Here is a 20465-nt window from a genome sequence, read left to right on the forward strand (position 1 = left end):
TCGACTCAAGGAGGTCCAGCGCCTCACCGGCTGCATGGCAGCCCTCGGGCGCTTCATCTCCAAGCTCGGGGAGCGAGGGCTCCCCCTCTTCAAGCTTTTAAAGAAATCCGGTCGTTTTGACTGGACGCCGGAGGCCGAGCAGGCCTTCCGTGACTTAAAGAAGTACCTTACTTCGCCACCCGTGTTGGTGGCTCCCTTTCAAGGTGAGCCCCTACTACTCTACGTTTTGGCCACTCCTCAGGTCGTGAGCGTAGTGCTGGTGGTGGAGCGCGATGAGTGTTTGGGGCCGGGTGCTGGGTCCCAGCTCCCAGAGGCCCTCGACCACTCACTTGTCCTCGCGGCTCCCCCTGGGCAAGGGGTCGAGCCCGAGCACACTGCTCTTCCCAGCCAAGGAGTCGAGCCCGAGTGCCCGGCCAGCCCCGACCGAGCCGCCAACCCTGGGGGCTACAGTAGCCCCCCGGGTGGAGCCGCCGTCCGGGCTCGCCGGGTGCAGCGACCGGTATACTTCGTCAGCGAAGTCCTCCGGGAAGCCAAGACAAGATATCTCCAGGTGCAAAAGCTACTCTATGCCGTGCTCGTCGCCTCCCGGAAGCTGCGCCACTACTTCCAGGCGCACAAGGTCTCGGTGGTTACCACTTATCCACTGGGACCCATTCTCCGGAACCGGGAAGGCACCGGGCGCGTTGTCAAATGGGCAGTAGAGCTGGCGGAGTTCGACCTACACTTCGTCAGTCGCCAGGCAATCAAAAGCCAGGCACTCTCCGACTTCTTGGCAGAGTGGACGCCCGTCCCCTGCGTCGTCCCAGAAGAGGTCTCTGCCTATCCCGGGCACGACGCGCCCGGGTACTGGGTCATGCACTTCGACGGCTCCCTCTCGCTGAAAGGCGCAGGGGCCGGAGTGGTTCTCACCTCCCCAACGGGTGAAGAGCTCCGGTACGTCGTACAGTTGCAGTTCCGCGCATCCAACAACATGGCGGAGTATGAAGGTCTCATCGCCGGCCTCCGAGCTGCGGTGGCGCTCGGGATTCGTCGCCTCCTGGTCAAAGGGGACTCCCAACTGGTCGTCAACCAGGTATCCAAGGAGTACCAGTGCACGGATCCTCAAATGGCGGCGTACGTGGCTGCAGTCAGGAAGCTCGAGAGACGCTTCGACGGCCTCGAATTGCGGCATATCCCTCGCCGCGACAATGCTCCGGCCGACGAGCTCTCTCGCCTGGCCTCCTCACGTACGCGCGTCCCTGCTGGAGTCTTTGAAAAAAGACTCGCACGGCCTTCCGTCCTTCCTGCCGAACAGGATGAAGGGGAAACCTCGAACTCAATTCAGGGGACCCCGGCGGTGCCCTCAGTGGGAAGCCCCGTCAGGGCGCCACCGTCCGGCGAGTGCGCTGTGCTCGCCGAATGTTCTCAAGATGCCTCGTGGATGTCTGACATCCGAGGGTACTTGAAAGAAAAGTTCCTACCCGAGGATGAGGCGTCTACCGAAAGAGTTGCTCAGCAGTCCAGACGCTATGCCATAGTAGATGGGGATCTCTACCGGCGTAGCGCAGGAGGTGTCCTCCTGAAATGCATCTCCCGGGCAGAAGGCGGCGATCTTCTCGCTGAGGTCCACGAGGGCAAGTGCGGTGGCCATTCATCGTTCCGCACGCTGGTCGGGAAGGCCTTCCGGCAAGGTTTCTACTGGCCTACAGCTCTCCAGGATGCTTCCGAGCTGGTTCGGCGCTGCAGGGCGTGCCAGTTCCATGCAAAGCAAATTCACCAGCCAGCTCAGGCTCTTCATACCATTCCCCTGTCGTGGCCTTTCGTGGTCTGGGGTTTGGACATTCTGGGTCCATTCCCCCGAGCAGTCGGGGGTTATGCATACCTATATGTCGCTATCGACAAATTCACCAAGTGGCCGGAGGCGGTCCCAGTCATCAAGGTGACCAAAAACACGGCGCTCCAGTTTATCCGCGGCATCACCAGCCGCTTTAGCGTCCCGAACCGGATCATCACCGACAACGGCACCCAGTTCACAAGTGCCTTGTTCGGGGACTATTGCGAAGATCTCGGCATCAAGCTCTGCTTCGCTTCCGTCGCTCATCCTCGGAGTAACGGGCAGGTCGAGCGCGCCAACGCGGAGATACTGAAGGGCCTCAAAACCCGAACCTATAACGTGCTCGCTAAGCACGGGAAGGGATGGGTGGACGAGCTGCCAGCCGTGCTGTGGGCCAATCGGACTACGCCAAGCCGCGCCACCGGGGAGACGCCGTTCTTCCTCGTCTATGGCGCTGAAGCAGTCCTCCCCTCCGAGCTCACTCTGGGCTCCCCTCGAGTGCATGCATACTCTGAGGGTGAGCAGGAGCGGCAAAGACGCGACGACGTGGACTACCTGGAAGAGCGCCGGCGGCGTGCCACTGTCCGGGTGGCTCGGTATCAGCAGAGTCTACGGCGGTATCATCTGCGCCATGTCCGGGCCCGGTCTCTCGAGGTGGGGGACCTAGTTCTCCGACGCGTCCAGTCGCGCGAAGGAATGAATAAGCTATCCCCTGTGTGGGAAGGTCCTTTCACCGTGATCGCGGTCCCCCGAGCAGGTTCTTTCAGGTTGGCAACGGAGGAAGGACAGCCACTCCCGAATCCGTGGAACATCGAGCATCTCCGACGCTTCTACCCGTAGATGGTCGTGCTCGCGGCTCAGGTCAGCAAGGCCGGGGGCTTCTCCCCGCCCAAGCAGTCCGAGGGCTTCGCCCCTTGGGTAAGTCGCTGTCGCCCAACCTTGTAAATATTGCACATTCAGTATTTCGATAAGCAATCACTATGTCAAAATATTTTTTCTGGATTCCGTATGTTTAATCTGTCTGGTGAGGTGCTCGGTTGTGCGAGAAAAAGTTCGCTCTCTCATTTTCCCCGCTGATAAAAGAATCCCAATCGGTATGCATGCGAGCAGTCGCCGCTGACTTACGTCCGGCATGGTAGGCTGTGGTGTTCGGTGTCGTGGCAGGCTCCCGGGCACTACCGAGTTTCGGGGTGCTCTGGGTAATCCCATCGCTCGAGCTGCTCGAGTAGTCCGGAGCCCAGGCCCTCGGAGCGGGCTGTTGGTGCTCGGTCTGGTCTGTCATACCCGGGCGCCATCGAACCATAGGACCTCTGGGTTATGCCTTTGCCTGCTCTTGTCCGTCGGTTTGGGTGTTCGAGAGGTCTCGGGTCGAAAATGAGAGCAGTCTATAGCAAGTACCGCACTAACAGAGCGCACCAGACAAAGAAATTATATATTCTCTCTTAAGTCACAGGCTGGCAATCGTGAGTAGTTCGGCTGCGAGGGCTTCGATGCCCCGGTCTCTGGTCGGCCCCACGGGTCCTCGGGTGATCCTACCACTTATGCATGGGTGGTCGAGATCACCCGACCCCAGGAGCCTCGTATGCCTCTGGGCACTCGGGCGCTCCGTTGAAAGAATCAAGTCCCCGGGCACCCGAGCTCGGAAGCACACCCCTCCTGGATCGGTTGGCCGGAAGGCCGACAGCTGTCCGGTGAGTGGTTATATTCAGACAAGTCTGCTTTAAGTAAATTTATGTCCTCGAGTCACTCTCGGGGGCTCTCGCGCTTTAATCTGTTCGGCGAGGTGGTCTCCTCGCACGCAAAAACCCTACCACGTGTCTACTTTTTTCCAGAACGACAGAGCGGTTTGTAGAAAGGAGTAGCGCGCGTGCGGTAATGTCTGACCGAAGCCCTTCGTGGTGGTCATGGTGTTCGGTCCGCTTTTAAGGACCCCGAGCACTACTGAGTCCTCGGGTACCCTGGGTAATCCTATCACTCGAGCTGCTCGAGTAGTCCGGAGCTCAGGCCTCGGGGGCGGGCTGTCAGTGCTCGGTCCGGCCCGTTTTAAGCCCGAGCACCACCGGACCACGAGGACTCTTGGTCACATTCTCGCCCGCACGCGTCTCCCTTCTACTAACTGAGTGGTCGCAAAGTGAAAAAGTGTTCACTAGGTATGGCGTGTTCCGAGCAGGATCGATCTATCTCCCGGGCAAGGAAGTCTGTGTCTTTGTTTCTTAACTTAGGTAAATGCGGACTCGCGAGAACTCGAAGGCCGACTACGCCAGCAGCAGCGATTTGGATAACTTCATTCTCGGGGACGGGAAGGTCGGGAATGGCCCGACTGAGTACTCCCCGGGACTTCCGGACAAAACTTCAGAAGAAGCATCAAACACTCAGAGAAATTGGAGTTGCGAGCTCAAGGAAAAATTGCCATTAATATTCACAGGATAGATACAAGGCATTTTCTAAGAGTTCACTCCTACATCTACATTCATCAAGACAACAAAAGAAAAAAGACTACAAAAGATCTAGTCGGCCGCAGAGGCGTCGGCTGAATCCTCTGAGTCGTCCCCGGGGGCTGGCGGCGGCGGCACCTCTCGCCTGAAGCCGGCCACCACCACGGCGGCGGTACTCCGGACCGCTACCCGGGCGGCCTCTCCCTCAGCCTCGACCACTCCCTCCCGCGCCGGCTCCAGCGGGAAGTTTGGGTCCCTGCTTCGGTAGCAGGCCAGAACGTGCTCGGCCACCGCATGTGCCAAGCCACGTCCCTCCCGGGCGACGAGTTCCTAGACTGCCCAAGGCAGGGCCTCGAGGTGCTCGCAGACCTGCTGCAGCCCCAACACTTGTCGTGCGGGGCCATCGCCCTTCTCGCCTTCAACGAGCCATCCGAGACCACCCTTCTCTACGGCCCGCCGCATCCGCCGGAGTATATCTTCCAGCATATGCTCGAGGTTGACCCGCGAGACAAAGGCGGTCTCGAGCTTCTCCTTGGCGGCCCACAGCTGTGCCTCGAGTCCCTGGTCCCCGACCGGACCGGAAGAACCGCCAACTGCTGCGGGGGCGGCAGCCTGCTTCGCCTTGGCCACCATCTCGGATAAAGCGCGTTCGCGGGCGGCCAGTTCCGCCTCATGCTTCGCGTTCTGCTCCGCCCTGGTCGCCATGGCCGCCGCCGCCGCGTCAGCCTCGCCCTCTCGACGACTCAGTTCGCCTTCTCGGCGACTCAGCTCGCCCTCCCGCCGGGCCAGCACATCCTCCTGCTGGGCCACCGAATCCTCCCGAGCACTGAGATCCGACGCCGATAACTCATTGTCCACCTCCCGGATGGAGACGTCCTCCTCCCAGCGGCGGATCTCTTCTCTGATCTTCCGGAGGTCGTCTTCCCAGCGCTGGAGGTCGGCGCGCGTCTTCTCGGCCGCGCCCTCCTGGCGGGTCAGCTCGGCTTGCCGCTCCTCCGCTGCCTGCTCCCGAGTTGCGACTGCCACCTCCCTCTCCTGCGCCTGCCCCATCCTGGCAAGGGCCTCGGCAGCTTGCTGCTTCGACGCCTCAGCCAGGCGGGCGGCGTCTTCTCGTTCCCGCGCGACCTCTGCCTGCACGGTCTTCAAAATTTCTTGTTCCCGCGCGGCTTCCGCGCGGATATCTTCTAGGAGCTTCTGCTCCCGCGCAGCCGCCGCACGGGCCTCCTCCTGGGCGCCCGCCAGCTGCGCCTTCTCCAACGCCAGGAGGGCGCGCTCAGCTTCAAGCTCCCCCTCCTTAGCATCCACCGCTGCGCCCAGCCGCCCGACCGCTACTTTGACGCCTTCAATGGCGGCCAGGAAAGGGTCGGCGGGCTGGCCGGGCGCCGGTGGGGCCCAGGCTTCTCCGCAGAGTGCCTCCAAGGGGGCCGAGCTCTCTGCAGGGCCTTGCGCTGCCATCCGCCCCAGGCTCTGCCTGCCCGGGGTAGGCTCCGCCGGCGCCGAAGACTCGGACGGTGGCCGCATTCTCGCATCGGCCGCCCTGTCCGCCGGTTCCGGCAAAGCGTCCGCCTCCACCATCATCCGCCCCAGGCTCTCCACGCCCGGGGTAGGTTCCGTCGGCGCCAAGGATCCGGACGTTTGCTCCGTCCTCCTCTCGGCCGCCGCCTCCGTCTCTCTCCCGCTGGCCGCCACGACGATTGGCGCCTCTGCCGTTCCGGTGCCCGCCTCCGTCGGAGCTGCAGGCGGGCTCGTTTCTGGTCTCGGCGCCCGCTCTTTCTACGTCGCAGTAGCACCTGCGGCCAGCCTACGGGAGACAGATGAAAAATGCCGAAGCTTAGTTCGGGCCAGAAATTCCCATGGAAAAGCAAGAAAGGAGACTCACCGATACCGCCATTTGGCCGCTGGGAGCCTGATGTCCGGGTCCGGTGCCGTCGGTCCGGACTCCTCCCGCCGCCTCTTCCGCTGGGGGCTCGGCTGAGCCGCTGCGCGGGCCTCGGGCGCCGCCGTGCGGGCCTCGTGTGCCGCCGCGCGGGTCTCGGTTTCCGCCATGCGGGTCGCGGGCGCCGGTGCAGGCCCCATCCGCACCAGGCGCGGCTCCAGCACCGGAAATGCCACCGCTGCCGTTGGCGACGGCGGAGAGTCCGGCACCAGGATCAGGGCCCAGGGACGCTTTCCCCGATCTCCCGGCGCCACCTCCTCGACGACTTCAGTGGCGCCCTCCTCTCTGGCACGGCGGCTGCTGCTTGCGGCGGCCCCGTCGCCAGCCCGCGCCGAGCTAGCAGTAGTCTCCTCGCCAAGTAGCTCCTCTAGCCCGGGGAGTTCGGAGGCCTCGGGACTCCGGCTTCTTGGCCGGTCCACAGGCCCCTGGGCGTCGAACTCCGGCAGCCCCGCCATAATGGCCACCCGGTTGGGGTTGGCGCAGAGCGCCATCTCCGGCCACGGGAGCTCCGTCCGGCCCATGTCCTCCGTTCCGGTGATCACCCTTGTCATCCCCCGCAGTTCCGCCTGCCCCAGATCCCAGCTCGCGCTGATCTGGGTCCTGGTGATGTCCTCCGGCCCGGTATAGAACCAGCTCGGCCGGGCCCGCTCTCGCAAGGGCGCCAGCCGATGGCGCAGGAAGTCCACGACCACCATGACGGAGGTCAGCCCGGACTCGCGCAATTCCAGGATGCGCTCCAGCACCGGCTTCAGCCTCGCGTCTTCCGGCGGCGGCGCCTCCCACGTCAATCGCCGAGGCTCCGCCGCCTCCTCCGGCAGCTCGAGGCGCTCATGGGGGTCGACGTCGACGAAGAACCAGTCCCGTCGCCACTCCTCCCACTTGCTGCGCAGCACCTGGGGAATGTAACGATCCCCCAGGCCGTCCCGGAGCCGAAGGTTGCAGCACCCCGCGACGTCCGCCGTGGAGTGCCCCCTCTTCTTCCCCACCGGCCGAAGGACGAAGAAATGACGAAGCAGCGTCGCCGACGGCATCACCCCCATGAACATTTCGCAGAGATGCGCGAAAGTCGCCAACACCACCACAAAGTTGGGGCTTAGGTGCACCAGCTGAATGCCGTACGTCTCCAGCACTTGCAGGAAGAAGGCGGAGAATGGCGGCACCAACCCCGCCGCCACAAAGGAGGTGAAGAGGACGGTCCGCCCAGGGACGGTCGTCGCTGGCGTCAGGCTCGCCGGCCTCACCACCACAGCACCTTCTTGCCCCTCCGGCACCAGCAGTTTCCTGATTTTGTCCGCCGCCTCCTCGTTCCTCAAACGAGACTCCGGCAAGATGCTATCCGAAGCTTTGTCCCGGCGTCCTCCTCCAACCCTCGTCATCTCGGCAAAGATGGAAGGTGTTTTGGTGGTGGAGAGAGAGAGAAGGAAGAATGCTCCGGTCGCCTGAGAATTTCCTAAGGGCTTCGGAGCACAAAGAAGGCAAGAGCACAAGTGCGAGAGAGCGTAAAGAGGGGAACGGACCGATCCATTCCCCCTTTTATATCTCAAAGTTCAAAAACTGCCGCCCAAACGGTTCGCTCGGTGAAGCGTCGCCTCGATCGACGCAACTGCCAGGCGAATCTCCCGCCGATCGCGCGATGTCAGCGGCTGCCAGTGTATTTTCCTCGATCTGCGCGACGACCGCGCGTGCCGCCCGTATGGTCATCATACCCTTCGGAAGTTGTGTGGACACGCGTCCACTCATTTTCCCGTTGGGGCATACTTGAGGTCTGGGTCCGCAAGGGCCACCTCTCGAAAGCTTGCCACATGGCGTCTGCGCCAGCCTCGGCCTCGGCCGCGACGAAGGGCCCATTCGCAGTCTCCGTCCCGTCGCCGACCAATGGACCCGGGGGCTACTGTCGGTGTATTAGGAACCAGGGGTCCCCGAATCCCGAGACCGGGCCAGCCATCCGCCACATGTCATCATCCCGCGAGGTCCACCCTGCAGGATAAGAAAAAACTAAGTCCCTTCCCCAGTTCCCCGATGATCCACAGAGTCCAAGTACCGGGAAGGAAGTACTCGGAAGGTTTCTCACTTATCCCCGAGTACTGTAGTCCCCCGATGATCCAAACACCGAAGTGCTCGGGAGAGAGTGCTCGGGGCTGCACGTGGCAGCCCCCGAGGACTCGGTTTCCCGAAGGTCCCACCGAAGTGCTCGGGAGAGAGTGCTCGGGGCTGCACGTGGCAGCCCCCGAGGACTCGGTTCCCTGAAGGTCTCACCCAAGTGCTCGGGAGAGAGTGCTCGGGGCTGCACGTGGCAGCCCCCGAGGACTCGGTTCCCCGAAGGTCTCACCCAAGTGCTCGGGAGAGAGTGCTCGGGGCTGCACGTGGCAGCCCCCGAGGACTCGGTTCCCCGAAGGTCTCACCCAAGTACTCGGGAGAGAGTGCTCGGGGCTGCACGTGGCAGCCCCCGAGGACTCGGTTCCCCGAAGGTCCCACCGAAGTGCTCGGGAGAGAGTGCTCGGGGCTGCACGTGGCAGCCCCCGAGGATTCGGTTCCCCGAAGGTCTCACCGAAGTACTCGGGAGAGAGTGCTCGGGGCTGCACGTGGCAGCCCCCGAGGACTCGGTTCCCCGAAGGTTCGCGCAAGATCGTCCGACGACCCGAAGGGTCCCATCTCGGGGTGTCAGCCAGTCAAAGGCCCAATGCCGCATTTAATAGGCACGCGCGGCCTGACATCCTGACATTCTCAGCTGCCCACGCCCTAGTGTCAGACCCTGCCATGCACTGGCAGGGGGGCGTGGGTCCATTAAATGCACGGGTCTCGTCCCGTTTCATCCGGGTGCCTCGGGATAACGTTGCCAGAATCGAAGCGCTCCGCCTGCCACCCTGCCCTGGCAGAAGAACAAGACAGGGTGGGCGCACCGGGCACCTCTGAGGCTGCCCGGTGGGCCCCCTTAATGGCGCCCGAGGGCATCCACAGTGGCGGGTGGTCGGATGCGCGCCGCATTTTTCCATCGCCCCTGTCACTTCGCCAAGACGGAATGATGACGCCTTTCTCCGTGGCACCTTGGCACTGGCACCCCCTCTTTCCCATTCAGGATATGTCGAGGTCGGCGCGCCTATAAAAGGAAAGGATGGAGAACACGTAAAAGAGGTAAAAAAAAAGAAAGAGGACGTAGACGCTCGAACCAGCTCAAGCCAAGCTAGAACACGAGAGCCTCAAGCTCTCTGTAAGTGGCTCTCTCTTGTAACCAGATACATCCTTGAAGAACTCCCTTCAAGGATAGATATAGCACTCACACAGGAGTAGGGTGTTACGCCCCCGTGCGGCCCGAACCTGTCTAAACCCTGGTGCACCCATCTTTCTCGCACTAGGACGATCATCTCCCACCAGCCACTGCATTTATTTCCGTTTCCCGCTTATTTCCCAAACAAGCTCGTTCAGGATCATCCCCCCGGCCGAATCTCTAAAAAGAGGTCTCTTGGGATCCCTGCGACAGGAGTTCACCCTCCGACACCTTCAGGCCACCCCACTGGCGCCCGAGCAGCTTTCCAAAGCCTAAGATACAGCAGGCCTCCGAAGACAATATCAGGGGGGAAATATATCCCCCTGCCACCGACCCGATGTGAAGTGACGGGCAATCAATGCTGGTGCAAGTGGTGCTATCCTGACACCCTAGTGCATTTAAGGTCGCCCTAACACCCCTAACAGTACGGTGTCGAGCCGCATTGGCGATTGGCTCGCCCCCTTCAGGTGGCAGGTACCACGATAGTTACTATGGTGGATATTTATCTTTCAGGTATGATAGAAAGTAGTTATCCGGGATAAGGCCTAGTAATTCTGTCAGATCCGAGATATTTGTACATTGTGATAACTTGTACGCCAAGCTACGCACGGTCCTATAAATAGGAGCCATGGTCGCCTGGGCAGAAAAAAAGGAGGAACAGAGGGGCCAAGACACCAAGTTACGTTGTGATACTCCCCCAGATCGATCTATTTTTTCTACCATCAATACATTCGTGATGTTCCTTCCTCTTAAACTTTATCTCTAAGCTTGAGTCTGCTCCTTAGAAGAAACTCTTGCCGTACTTGCTGTGGCAAGACGAACTCTTGCTCCAACACACTATATGACACGAAGCTCTCTCTGACATCTTCTTTGACCCTTGCATCTTTAAGGAAGTCTTCATTGTGAACAAATATGCATACATATTTCAATTCAATGTACAAATGCACATGAATATCTGGATTGAGCAAATCGGTGCACAAATAAATACATTCGTGTTTTAGACATGACATTGCGATTCGGTGCACAAATACGCACACATGTTTCAGTTCAGTGTAAAAAAGGGGTACTGCATTCCCACATGCCATATGCATGCACATGGCATTCTCTAAATGCATCAAACATGAACATGTAGGCCTTGGAGCGGTCATCTTCTTCTGATTTTGCTTGTTGGACAAACAACCTGCCAATTATCTCCAATTTTCTTCTACGGTTTCAGCTGCACAGTACCTGCTTGCTAAAGATTGGAACGACAAAATGTATATGCACCACAATTGAACCTTGCCCAATTCATAGCTAATCCAGTTACTAGCTCCAACAATGAATACGACAACATAAACAACTTGAGAAGGGAACATGACAAATCGAAGCACTAGTATTTTCAGGCTAATTGATAGATCGGAGTACTAGTATTTGTAAGGCAAAATAGCAGATAGGGGCATTATTGTATCAGGAAGATACAAAATCAGAACTCTGCTTCTTTTTCAACATCACCTTGCTTATGTAGTACAAGAAGCAAACATCACAACTATAGAGCAAAAATTGTACTGCAGTACTTCAATAGACATCACAACTAGCCTGGAAGCAATTTAGAAAATGCTAATCACGTATATGCAAAATCAGATCTGGGTATGGCAAAATCATATGCATAAGTTCATATCTGAACATCAAAATTTTGTTTCCATTTATGGCACAAATAAAACAGCAGAGAGGAAGGGAGATATGAGGCCTCACCGTGGGGAACGAGCTCTAGACAACCTTGGGTGTGGATGAAAATGGCTACAAACGACGAGCTGCGATAGGGATGGTCGAGTAGAGGTCCAGTGTTGGGCATTCAATGACGATGGCTTACCTTCTAGATTTGGAGGTGGAGGCGGTGGCTTCCGCGGTGAGAGGACGCAGCGGCACCAAGCGATAGCGAGGAGAGACGGAGGAGGGGGATCGGGTGATGGCGAGGAGCGGCGGAGGAGGCAGATGGGGACCTCGTCGTCTACGCCTCCAAACTCTAGTCGTGTGAGCTCCTGAGCGAGATAATGGCAAAATTGTTTGTGAATGGGGTACAGAGGAGGAGGCGTCAATTTGGAAAGAGTGCTCGATGGTAAAAACAAGTAATAATGCCCAAGTCTAGGGGAAGATACAAAATTAGGAGGTTGAATTCACGGGTGAAGTATGGTTTTGGTGATTTACATTGCCAGTAGAAATTACCAAATAGATTAGCTACGGCCCACCTGCTAAGCGCGGCAGAAAGAGGCCAGTGCACGAAATCGTATCCTCTGATTTCACTTCTGTAAAATCAGAGAATAAACAGTGCCGTAATATTAAGTAGATCTGGAATAGAAGTACCATATTATCTGCTACAGTACTTTATAAACAGTTTAATCGCTACAGTATTACGGCGCGTCCCAGGTGCACAGGGTCAGCTCGCTCCTCTCACTCCCGGCCAAGTCTAAATCCCAAGGCAGCGAGCGGCGCGGTGAGAAATGGCGGCGGCGGCGCTCCGTCCGGCGATCCTCCGCCGCATCCGCCTTTCCCCTTCCCTGTCGCTCCCTCTCGCCACCGCCGCCGCCGCGGCGTCCCACCCGCACGCCCTGGCGCGGTGGCTCGCGCGGCCCATGTCCTCCCACGACGCCCACCTCACCCGCGACGAGGTCGTCGACCGCGTCCTCGACGTCCTCAAGAGCCACCCCAAGGTTGACCCTTCCAAGGTAACCCGGACCTCCGCGCTCCACCCAACCCACATCGCATCGCGCCGCATCCAAACCCTAACCCTCAGAGACGGTTGTGGCAGGTGACCCCCGAGGCGCACTTCGAGAAGGATCTGGGGCTGGACAGCCTGGACACGGTCGAGGTTGTGATGGCCATCGAGGAGGAGTTCAAGCTCGAGATCCCGGACCGTGAGGCCGACAAGATCGAGTCGCTCCCGCTTGCAATCGAGTACGTCGCCAACCACCCCATGGCCGGTTGAGGTTTCGCCGGAGGTGAGGCTTCTCTTGGTTTTCTTTCAGAGGGCGAATAATTGGCTGAAGTGGCTCATGAAAACTGGTCCCTGATGCTCCGCCATGTGTTGTGGTGGACGATGATGTCGAACAAAACATTAACATTTTGCTTTTGCGATGGTGTAATGTTAGATTCTTGTTTTTGCGCTTGTTATATGTATGCGTTGTTGTTGACAAACTAGTTTAGCTGGTTACAAGCCTGCCCATTGTTCCATAATTTGATTGTGCAAATTGGGTTCCTGATAGTTTGGTGCGTTCTTTTACCAGCTTTCCTCCATCTGTTTATGAGAACCGATCCATAATTGATAAACAAATGATGGTTCGTTGCTTATGGGGATTGAAGTAGGAGGTGAAAATTCATGTAGTTTTTACAACAGCTGTGATGTTGCCTCTTGCTATCGTCCTGTTTGTAATACTGAAATTTTGAATGTGCTTTATGTGACAAAATTATGGTTTGGTTAGTTAAAAGTATTCCAACTGTTGCGTGAGAAGGGATCAAGGGAAGGTGAGTTCTAACTACAATTGCAGTTAAACATCTTTGCCTAAAACCATAAAGTTTGGGCAAACTTCTGATATGCGATTACAATGTGCTAACATTTTGCCACAAAAAAAAAAGATACTTTCCATCAAAAGAAAAACATTTCAGAAAAAAGTCCATGTTTCACTCTAAGACTTTGGGTTTGCGTTAATCTCAGCAGAAATAGAGAAGGTTAGGCTCTGTTCTGTTAGTTGCACTACTACCACATTCTCTTGCATCTAATTTTTTTTTTCACTTTGTACCGGCAATCTTAGTTGATTAGCTTTGTCTGGTGCGGGAGATATCTGTTCAACTATTAATGTCTTACTGATCAGTGGCTATTTAACTTTTTGAACACACACAAGTGCATACTTAGCTGGTCAAGTGTTCAGTATCTTGAAATTCAGTATCAGACTGTTTACCTACTTCATGCAGGTTGCTGCAATCGGTTCTGTTAGTTCATGGCAGTAAGCAATCTTTTACTAGATACAACCCTACTATCTGACCTGCCTGTCCTACTTGAGTTGGTGCTGACTGACTTAGCACGAATTGGAGTTGCTGACCAAAAAATCAGCTTTATTCTGTTGAAATTTGGTGGAAAATAATTGTGGTCTGCCGTATGCACGTCTTTCCTGTCTTCTATACAGTAATATAAATCCTGTAGCATGTTATGGCTGATTTGCTTTGTTGCTGTGAGTAATGCATTCGTGTTGGTTATATTGCTTGACGGTGAAGAATCATTCTGTTGTTTGGTTAGTATTCCCTCCATTTTTCTATGTAAATTTTATTTCTAATTGCTGCTTCCTAGTTCTTGATCATTGGGGTAAACAAGAGTATAATTATTGTATATTTCCAAGGAGGGGGAGGGGTGCACGAGCACCAATGCAGCACGGTGGAGCTCACAGTGAACTCGTTTGGGTTGGAGAGCTACGTAGCGGCGGACTGGGCGGCGAAGTCGAGGGAGTGGTGGCCGGAGTTGGGGAAGAGCCGGCGGGCGAGTTCGATTGGGGCGGGGAAGCAACGGGAAGCACATAATCGACGGAGGAGAGTCCAGTTGAGCTTCCTTGACCTACTGTGTACTCCATCCTCCTCACTCTTAGGCTCGATTGTTGCACAGTTGTGCGTGCGTGCAAGGCTGATGACGAGTGGGACGCAGGCGAGGCACTCGAAGACGAGCTCATCGGGGAGTGTGGAGATGGGGGGCACCTCGGTGGTTGGATCGGTGGAGTTCTGTGATGGAGGAGGGACGACATGCGTGCGCCTACGCGGGCGGCGGCCTCTCACATCGCTGTGGCTGTGGAATGAAGAAGAATGTAGGGAGGGAAGAGGCGACGGATTTGGGAGGGAGAGAAGAGCTCTACTGCTTGGCATGTAAGAAGAAGGAGAAGAAGAGAGGGCATGGGTATCATTGTGCATGAAATGCAACATCAGAATGCCTTGGAAAACGCAAAAAGTTGCTAGGTGGCGCTGAAAATTGCAAATAGTGGCAAACTAGCGAAGTCTCATGGGGATCAGGCAACATTCGGGAACTGCAGATGTGTCATTTGGGAAGTTGTCATCCGTTAGAGTGGCAAAAAAATAATTAACCCTTCAGTAGGAAAACGTTTTGACATGGTGCTTCGACGACTTCCCATCCCAAGAGCTTACCACCGTTCTACATGAGGCTTCATGTCCCATGTGATTACCTGAGGGGCTTCTTAGTGAGATCCGTTTGGTGGGTTTAAAAGCTTGGTTTCAAAGATGCTCCTGCAACGCTTGTTTTTGGCTTAAAACTATAATACATTGATTTGGAATGAAAGTAAATTACATTTTGTCTTAGCATGTCTCGCTAGCTCAATAATAAAATTGTTCCCGTAGTTTTCAAGCGATTGGACATAATAGAATTTTATCATCGTCCACCGTCATCTTTGGCAACAATTACTAGTTGTAGGCTGAGAAGGCTAAGGCTAGGAGGCAGCAACTACGGTGGCTGTCAGATTTGCAAGAGAATGGCGGGTGGCAGTATTGAGCAGCGTTACCTTTCTGGCACAAAATAGCATGGGACATCAAATCCAATTGTCGAAGGTAGGGGAAGAGGTGACATTAGCCGGTGAGGCATCGATATGGGGCTGTACTACAAAGAGGGAGTTGTTGGAGGGGGGAGGTAGAGCGAGGGCTTGGATATACATGAGAGGCTAGCATTAGGGTGGTGGTGGAGTAGTGGCCGAGAAGGAGGTGGTTGGTGCCGTTGAGGCATCACGATGGGGCACTGAGTGCGTCTTTGAAACAGAGGCTACGAGGGGCGAAGGGTTCGGAGCGGTTGTGTTTTAGCATTGGTTGAGTTTCATGTAATTATCAAATAAATAGACATAAATTAATAAGATGGTACAGGATCCAGACAAATACGAAGACAAATACGAAGCTGGAAACAAAGAATATGATCCACATACAAAATTAATCGTCAAAGTTATTAGGCTAATCTGAGCGATTTATTCAGGATCCGGTAATAACCAGAAGCTAAACTCACCCCTCTTTCTCTCCACTACCCCCTCCTGATCAAGAGAAATTTTATTGTGGCACCGTTACACATACCGATTTGGGTAACCAACCAACCAAAACTCAATGTTAAAGGTCGTGACAAATTTCAGCAAAAAATATGATAGTATAAAACATGCTATCATCTACCGTCTATAAAATTTAAGCTCAACCAACAAAAAAGAGAAGAGAAAGAAAAAAAAAGAGTTTTGCTACATGATTGATGAAGAGATTCGTGCTGGACTCCTCAAGCTCTATGACCTCCGGCGAGCTCCATTAACTCTGGTAAAGTTAGGTTTTTAGTTGGGTTAGAGGTTTAGGTTTCAGAGCGAGGGAGAATTTAAGATCTATGGATGTAGAGGGAGCTTCGGGGGAGGCCACCGGCCTAGTGGTGGTGGCGAGCAGTGGGCGGGATGGCGAGGTGGCGGGGGCGCCACCGGCTGCGGTGGTAGGGGACGGTCGGTTGGTCTGTGGTGGTAGCAGGGGTGAGCATCAACGACGGGTTAGCGAGGGATCAATTGTAGAGGTGGCGGCTTCAGCGGTGGTGGTATTGCCGGAGCCAATTGGGATAGCAATGGAGGTGGGGGAGCGTGTGATCCATTGATAGCGTCGTGGAAGGAGGGAAATCGGAGGGGGAGGGAGGGCTAGCGGTGGATGAGCTCGATGACGGGCCACGTCGGCGCTCGGGACGTCAACGGCGACACGTTGGGAGGTAGCGCACGTATGAAGAAAGAGATCGGATATGATGACGTCGAATAAAGTCACAAGAAAGAACTTCATACTTATCGAAAAGCGATGAGATAGAAATACCGTTGAATCACCATCCTATGATCTAAGATCCGATAGAATTATGAAGCCAATAATCCATCGACATTGGCTGGCCAGTTAAGAGAAAAAAAAGAGAGAAGAAATCCGGCACTAAGCTTGTTAATATCTCCCCACCTCCACCCCTCCCCTCACCGACAGGTCTCCTCCTCCAAACCCAACCCCGATCCCCAATTCCTTATCTGGTTTTCGCACTCCAAGCGGCGCAGGTGAGCCCCTGACCCCCTCTCCCGATCCGATGGGCCCTGTTCCTTCGATCGTTTCCTAGATCACTCCCCTCGCGTGGCCGAGAAATCGCCCCCCGAGATCTGGAGACCGTTCTGCGGATCTGTTTCGTTTGTCGCGAGTTCCGATCTCCTTCCCGGTGTCGCCGATCTCGATGAGCCCCGCGCCGCCCGGGTTAGATCCGGGACGCTACGGCGCGATCCGTCGCTGCTGCCTATGGTTTGCGCGGAGATCTAACTGCGGGAATGGCATTTGGCTGCAGGTGGTGAGGCGGGAAGATGGGGCTCGCGTTCGGGAAGCTCTTCAGCCGGCTCTTCGCCAAGAAGGAGATGCGGATCCTCATGGTCGGCCTCGACGCCACCGGAAAGACCACCATCCTCTACAAGCTCAAGCTTGGCGAGATCGTCACCACCATCCCCACCATCGGTGAGCCGCACGGTTCTTTCGTGCATGTTCGGATTCTATTCTTGCGTTCGGTTGTGCAGAGTCGATGGTGTAAGGAAAAACAAAGCTCTGTTAGCATTTTTTTTAACAATAACCATGCTTAAATGGCGGATCTATCGGATCCGTGTTTGATCCAAACCTGATCGGTTCAGATTAAGGTCTGAGTGTCTGCAGGCTCAAATCCCCCAACAAGTTTTTTTCCTTAAATGCAGCAGGAGAGTTGTATGTCATTGCATTAAGAAGGAATAAAAGCAGAAGTACAGACCCCCCCCCCCACACACACACACACTGCGGTTTCAGAATTTATATGCGTGCCATAGACGAAATGACACGACCAACCTGAACACACATGACTGCTAGACAGGACCCATGTCCCGCTAAATCTCTGGCCCCAGCCAAGATCCAGAGTTGCGCTTCCTCTCTATCTAGTTGCAGCACTCGCTGCACACTCGGTTCATACATGCCCCAACAAGTTAACAAAGCTCATTCACACATGGTTCATACCACCGTTCAACTTATTTAACCAGTGCTCCTGCCATGCTTGATTTGATTTGCACACAGCTTATGTGACTGTTAGATCTGTTTGTTGCTAATGAACATAAATGCGTAATTCATTGAAGTTTTGAGTATTCATTCTAGCCTTCTAGGAGTGTTTAAGGTCCCTGCCATTGATTCATGAATTTATTACGTGCTAGATTACTTACAGTTGTCCCAAACTCTTCTTCATAGAAAATGTTGATATGCCTGAAAGTATGAAGTAAAAGTTGTGAAAGGGTGACTGCCATCTTTAGTAGGGTAGTGCTTCATTAAACTCCTATGTAGCGAATAGGAATATAATGCTTGCCTTCTTTCTCGATGTATTGTTATTCTTTTGAGAATTGTGTTGTCTTGTAATAGGAGCTGATGTACGAGTTACAAACTGTTTTCTGTCTGCTTTGAAGAACGGGAATTTTGGCATTTTGGACTGACAGAAGGTTCATTTAGCCATTATCATGGCACCTCTGCTTTCAATGCATGTTTTCCACGCTGGGCCAATATCTTCTGTTAGTTGAAGAGGGGTTTTGCTAAAAATTACGTAGGTTTAAAGCAACATTTGTTGGATATAATGGGGCTTGTTTGGTAGAGCCCCCCCCCCCCCGGGGGCGCCATCCAAATTCTCTAAGGGGAGCGATTCTCTGTAGGAAGTGAGTCTGTAGCTGAATGTGATTCTCTAAAGTAAACATTATGGAAGAAGTGATTGTGTTAGGGAAGTAAATCATGGGAAGCTGTTTTTTTCAGCTCCCCAGCATAGAGTTCATTTCAAAGAATCACTCACATGGAATCACTCTAGGAGTTGAAACCTGCAAACTGCCGTTTTGCAGAGCTCACACTGATTTTAGTCGGGGAGTTGCTTTGGGAGCTCTGTCAAAGAGGCCCATGGTTTGTTTAAACCTTAACGCATAGCGTGGCCTCTAGTGCTATGTTTCTTATGCTTTTGTTGCGATAACAGAACTGTGATGTTGTGTATTCCTATATCTTGTATCTTACGATAGGAGTGATTTCCTTTGAAATGCAGGCTTCAATGTTGAAACTGTTGAGTACAAGAACATTAGCTTCACTGTCTGGGATGTCGGGGGTCAGGACAAGGTATAATTTCCTGCAGTATTTTTTATTCTGCATGATGCACTGTTGTCCTTTTTTTATTGTTTTGCCAGAGCCAGCATTCTCCTGTTTTGATGTTTAATTTTCTAGATTGTGATTTGATTGTTGACATTATGGTATCAGATCAGTTTATAGAAAGTAAACATGGGGGTTTGGCTTGGTCTATGACCTACCATCTCTGTCTTCTCTAGAAGTATTTACTTCTTGTTCCATCACATTTTGACTTGCACTCATTTTTCTAAAAACAGATCAGACCTCTCTGGAGGCATTACTTCCAGAACACACAGGGTCTTATCTTTGTTGTGGACAGCAATGACCGCGACCGTGTTGTTGAGGCAAGAGATGAGCTCCATAGGATGCTGAATGAGGTAATTTACTCTCCTGGGTCACTTGATCATGCTGTCTATATACTGTAGCAAGACAGTTAATTTATGAATATTGCAGCTGCATTGGCATTCACGTGGTAGAACATTTTGATGGACAAAGCAATCCTTTACTGAGCAGTGACTATCATTGTTCAACAAGTTATTTTGAGAAATGGCACACTAGTTGCTTTGTGTTACCATAAATTAGTAAGAAAGGATTGACCCTGCTTCAAATGAATCTTTTTCTTTGGCTATTTTTTATTACAGTGCCTATTTATTTTTCTTGACCCATTTAGGATAAAAAGTGGTCTCATTGCTCATAACATTCCTTCTGGATAATATCAGAAGTACATTCACTTTTCAAACTCAAATATTTGTGCCACTGTTAAGTCAAATTCATTTGGTACTGATTGCAGGATGAGCTACGTGATGCTGTGTTGCTTGTTTTTGCCAACAAGCAAGATCTTCCCAATGCTATGAATGCTGCTGAGATTACTGATAAGCTTGGATTACACTCCCTGCGCCAGCGACACTGGTAAAAGTTTACTTAAGTAAAACATTTGTAACTAGGCAGCTACTTCTGTGACTTGCAGGTAATCGGTAATCTGCTGCAGATGTAAATCATCGGCTCACTTTCAACGTGTTTTTCTTGACAACAGGTACATCCAGAGCACTTGTGCCACAACTGGTGAGGGTCTGTACGAGGGCCTGGACTGGCTATCCAGCAACATTGCTAGCAAGGTATATATAGCTTATCTGTTCAGTTACAAATGTACTTCCGCATGATCGATCTGGAGATACTTCTAGTGCACATGCATGTCTTTGTTGCCAACTAGTCTTCTTTTATGCTAGCAAGAGCACATAGCCTGTTGAAATTGTAGTGCTCACACTTTGTCAACCTGATCTATTTCCTGCGTTTTTGTGCACCTGTAGGCTTGAGGCCTGGGATATCAACTGCGAACTGACTAGGAGCTCCGGATGTATCATGGAAACTTAGGACATAATCACCTTTTCAATCTGTTAGGTGTCTTCTGCCGGGACAGAATCGCCTTTTCGATCTCACGATCTGCGATGCTTCACTGGTTACACAGATGTCACTGTTAAATGTTGTTCTACTCTTTGATGTTCTTTAGACCTGTTCATTTTGCACAAGGAGTTCGGATATCATGTTACTTTGGGAAGTTACTATGTATTACCTGGTTATTATATTCGCACAGGACCTCCAATATCGTGTTACATCGTATATCGGATACCAGGCATTGCTTGTTTCTGCATTGTCTTTGTCCCCAGGTGGTGTGGAGGTTTTAGAGACAACAATATAAGAGGCAATCCACCCAACCACCTTTGATAGGTGATGTGATATTAAGGAAAACTTGTATATGAAATTGTTGGAATATGCGGACAGTGAACATCGATCTTTCAATGTTGGAATATGAGGACATCTGAATCGCTTGGATGTGTGAATTCGATCTTTATATACGAGTCGTGACGT

The 20465-nt window shown here is 53.6% G+C and overlaps 2 protein-coding genes across 2 annotated transcripts; both read left to right on the forward strand.

Annotated features, from left to right (window-relative positions):
* The first annotated feature begins 11854 nt into the window (after nt 1-11854).
* On the forward strand, nt 11855-16904 carry LOC133892889 (acyl carrier protein 1, mitochondrial-like). Its single transcript, XM_062333877.1, has 3 exons — nt 11855-12151; nt 12235-12424; nt 16786-16904. The coding sequence occupies exons 1-2, from the start codon at nt 11927-11929 to the stop codon at nt 12409-12411; spliced, it is 402 nt and encodes a 133-aa protein (XP_062189861.1). The 5' UTR covers nt 11855-11926; the 3' UTR covers nt 12412-12424; nt 16786-16904.
* LOC133892887 (ADP-ribosylation factor 1) lies at nt 16802-20245 on the forward strand. The gene is made up of 6 exons (XM_062333876.1): nt 16802-16949; nt 18523-18593; nt 18857-18976; nt 19390-19508; nt 19633-19714; nt 19907-20245. Exons 1-6 carry the CDS (start codon nt 16802-16804, stop codon nt 19910-19912), a joined length of 546 nt encoding a protein of 181 aa, XP_062189860.1. The 3' UTR covers nt 19913-20245.
* Nucleotides 20246-20465: the final 220 nt, after the last annotated feature.

Source organism: Phragmites australis, chromosome 15 (genome assembly GCF_958298935.1).
Source record: "Phragmites australis chromosome 15, lpPhrAust1.1, whole genome shotgun sequence".
Lineage (NCBI taxonomy): Eukaryota > Viridiplantae > Streptophyta > Magnoliopsida > Poales > Poaceae > Phragmites > Phragmites australis.